This window comes from Apaloderma vittatum, unplaced genomic scaffold (genome assembly GCF_000703405.1).
Source record: "Apaloderma vittatum isolate BGI_N311 unplaced genomic scaffold, ASM70340v1 scaffold10651, whole genome shotgun sequence".
Lineage (NCBI taxonomy): Eukaryota > Metazoa > Chordata > Aves > Trogoniformes > Trogonidae > Apaloderma > Apaloderma vittatum.
Window position 1 is genome coordinate 415 of NW_009699605.1, and position 4301 is coordinate 4715.

Sequence of the window (4301 nt, forward strand, 5' to 3'; positions counted from 1 at the left end):
TGTAAGCAGTGTCACAGCAAGATCATCTCCATTCCCTGCTCCCCTCAAAGAGGCAGAAAAAGTCTTTCCAAAGGAAATGTAGACCAGGGCTAGAACATTCATCCTGCCCATTTCACCTCTTTAGGAACAGAGACCTGTGTGCTGCACTAAAACAGCACCTTCACCACATAATTAATTGCAAAGGAACAGGCCAGAACTTCAACTTGTACATACTAACAGAGCAATACTGAAATTTACAGAGCTATGTGTAGTGTAGAAAGCTCATCTATCAGTGCCTGAGAAGCTCACCTTTGCATGCTGGAACAGTGGCAGACCAGAACCCAGAAGAGTTACAGTGTACAGACTCCGATGCACTCGGTTCATAGCCTTCCTCACACCAAACTGTGCAGGATGAGTTGTAGCCAAACTTCTTCAGTGGATGGTTGCATTCGAGGGTCCCATGACCAGGTTCCTTTAGTGGATCACAGCTCACAACTTCAAAGAAACACATGAAAGTACACAGTCAGTCTCATTGGCTGAGCAGGTAAATCAACAAGCCAGACAAACTAAATGTTAGCTCGTATGAATGTTGCTTTAGTTGAAAAGAAGGATGAAGTAATCTTACCAAACTCGCATTCAGGCCCATAGAATCCAGGGTTACAACGGCAGGTGTGGTTGTTAATAGTCTCTATGCATTCTCCATGGCCACTGCAAAGAGATGGGTTGCAAGAAGCTGGAAGAAAAAATAATACAATAAATTACAAAAGAATCAGTAACGGCCACTAATGAAACCTGGCTAACACTTTGTTTATTGTTCTGGCACTAAACAAGTACTTTATACAGCAGAAGAAAAATGGGGGGTTGGTACATAAGATTACCCTGTCACTTCACAGAAGGATTTCAGAAAGCAACACCTTTGACAAACTAGCTTGCAGCAAAAGGATTCTACTGGCTAGAAACACCATGGTAGACATTAGCAATACTTAAAATGCAAAAGGAATGATATACTATGGGGTAGGGAAAAAACATCGGATGTCTCCAAAAGGGCAATTCTTATCTAGCTGAGACAACCGCTTGAGAGTAGGATGAAAGTCATCCTTGAGAAGAACCTCTGCACTGATTACAGAGAAGGTCTGGTGATTTGCTTATAAAAGATGTATAATATTCTGGAAGCTGAAAGCTAAGTGAGATCAATCCAAGTCTTAGAACAAGGACAACCTCAGCCCCGTAAGTAAGTGCACAACTGCTTACCGGGTCAGGTCGGTTAGATGTAAGACTAAGTTAACCAGCTCATCCCACCCACTGTCTCATCTCCACAGAGGCACACTGGAACTGCCTTTATCACCCCGTACCTGTATAGCACAAAGCAACCTTCTTTTTCTCACACTGTTCATCGTTCCATTTGCCGTCATCCTTCCCTCTTTTGATGTAGATTTCAACGCAGTCCTCGTTGTTCCCTTTGCCATTCGGCTCACCAGAAGCCCAGTTTTTTGCCTCTTCTGTCAGTTCTTTGTTAGTTCCAACCCAGGTCCACACGTCATTAATTTTTCTGATTCCAATCCAGTAGTAACCCGGATTGAAGGGTAAATTGTCATTGAGATAGTTGATTTCCTCCTTATTCTGAATGGCAACCATGTTAGTATACCTGGTTTTGCACCACAGCTCCGCATCTCTGTAGGTCATGTTTGTGTCTGAATAATGGTATGTCCAACAATTTACCCCCTGCAGCACTGTAAGGCCTAGAATGAAAAGATATCAAAAAGTTGGTGTCTGACGTTTTTCCTTCTCTAGAAGAAGATACACAAAGCTCTATAAATACTGCGAACTTGTCAATATCTGAAACTGGATAGAAAGCAGTGGCAATTATTGTGTAAACAATCAACCAGAAAGCTTCAAAGGCATCAAGGGCAGGGACTTCAGCCTATGAAACTAAGTTCAGTCACACAAAGCTTCGCAGACTTCATAGCAAATTATAGGAGCCGATTATGTATTTGATGGGCAACATGCTATCACAGCGAGAGGCTTTTCTATGTGAACCCAGCCTCAAAGTTAATTAGGTCAGGTTCAAAAATTCTGTTTAATTCTGAGCCCAAACAGAACAGTCACACTAATATTGCCAGCCAGCTAGTTTTCTACACAGAGAAATAACACTTACCGTAAGCAAAGAGAGATAGGAACCACAAGCAAATCATGTTTCTGAGAGTTTTCTCTTCTCTTTATCTTTGAAGCAGATGACTGTGAGAGATCAAAGAAACACATTTGTAAAGAACAAATACGTTTTATGATTTAACATAAAATACTGTCTATGCAATCTTTTAAGCAATTATGTAAGCAGCTTTTAAAGAACAGCAACACGGAATTTCATCTGTCCAGTTTTACTTTAGTTGAGCACTAAAATAGAAGAACACACTCCATTTATACTCACAGGTTATAGATGTGGTGGCCGGGTGCCAAAAGTTCTCTGTGCTATTTCTTTGTGACTGCTTTCTGTTGCCAAGTTGCTGAATACAGACTTGGAGATTAAGTTCAGCTCCAAGTGTCTGGACTGTGTAATCCTCTGCCTTTACTGCAGCCTTTTATTCTCTCAACTGGCCTGTCCTCCACAAGACGGGAAATTGCACGCGGAAAAAAAAATATCTTGGAAAACCCCAGGATCTGGCCCTCCCACACATTAAGTTTGATGTTTCCCCTTGCCAAATCAACCCTCCCACAAAGATACACTGTGCTGACAAGCTGCCAAGTGTTGCCTTACATAGTTTTACTGACAGAAACACACAATTCCAGGATATCAGGAAGAAGCAACATGGTTAATTTGAGTTAGTTGCAGCTTTCAACTTTTCACCTAGCACAACGTTTTGCAGCAAGGAGGTGCCAGTTCTTTGGTGATCTCAGAAGAAAAGCATCGACACTCAAAGCTGGTTAACCAAGCTGGAGTAAAAGATGAAAACTGCAGCATTGGGCAAGCCCTGCCTTGTGGATCACTGCATGCTGTACAGATTTCTCATTTGTGGTAAGGTTTGCCAGCCCCAGGATTTCTAGTACTGTGCAAGAGTCTTGCTCACAATACAGATTCATCAGTCACTCGTAGCAGTGAAACTTGGAACGTGGACTTAGCCTTGAAGAGTCCCTTGGACCATATGCTCCAATATCCTTACTTCAATAGAGTTACAATCCCTGAGCAGGTGCATATAATATTTCAGGGGGACAAGACAATACACTAGTCTCATACTGAATTCATGCACGTCTATTGTGCGTACGCTGATTAATTACACAACTGCACAGAACATGGTGTCCATGGTACAGAGACACATGCCTGAATAATTCCGGACACTTTGCTGTAGCGGGTTGGTAAGCAGTCACAGATTATTCAGAATGCACTTGTGTACATGAGAAGGCAGTAATCATGAGGATCACTGCTGCCTTGCACAATAGTCTTCTTGCAGCACCATTCCACTCCTCGATCCTCATGTGTACTTTCAGACGTGTGTCACTTCAGGGATAAGGCAGCTGACTTGCCACAGTACGTACAGAAGTTTGGGATAATGTCAATTAAGTATCCCTCCCATCCCTATTACAGAAAGTCTCACAAGTAATGTCAAGGACTCTAAGCAGGGAATGGGCAAAATGAGTAACAGACGTTAGCTCGGTCTCAACCCTGTGCAAACACGTGACACTAGAAGCTTGTTGCGGAGTTCGTGTTCTCCAGCACTCCCAATCCCGGTTGATATAAAGTGGTTCTATCCCCTCGTGCTCTGATCAGCCAGGCCCCCCTACCCTTGCTCAACGTCCACTCAGGCACTTACTACGGAGACTCCACCAGACAGCTCAGTTGCTAAACTGGTATAAAGTTCACCACTATGGGTGAGGTTGAACAAGGTTTGACATGCAAAGGACTCAACAAGGGCTGTCACCAATAGAGGGACACAGGGTAGGGTCCACTTCGTACCTGTAAAGCGTAATTATAGTTTATATAGTGCGTGTTGGAGCTCTTATTTTTGACCCTCAGCCTGGTCTTACAGAATAAAATCAGTAGTTCCTGGATTACAAGCTAAGATGTCAGCTGATATCAATTCCCTGCTTTTTCACAAAAGAAATATTTGTCAAGTAGTTAATCTGTTCGTCAACAGAAAAGACAATAGAATAAAGAGTACAGCCTCAAATACTATCAAAATATAAGACATTTTTACTAGACATTACAATAAAGTCCTAGAAAGCATCTTGAAGTGAGCTACTAAACAGACTGAGGATTAAAACCAACACACTGAATATTTGTAGGGGAGGAACATATTCTAGCAAGTATGAACTAGCAAAGCTAGAAACAT

At 42.3% G+C, this 4301-nt stretch overlaps 1 protein-coding gene across 1 annotated transcript; it reads right to left on the bottom strand.

Annotated features, from left to right (window-relative positions):
• Positions 1-288: 288 nt before the first annotated feature.
• Positions 289-2171, bottom strand: LOC104280715 (E-selectin-like; the record flags this gene model as incomplete). Its single annotated transcript, XM_009878453.1, has 4 exons — positions 2135-2171; positions 1332-1718; positions 605-712; positions 289-474 (listed from the first exon to the last, which is right to left on the bottom strand). Coding segments are annotated over exons 1-4 (718 nt in total), but the record flags the coding sequence as incomplete, so codon positions are not given.
• Positions 2172-4301: the final 2130 nt, after the last annotated feature.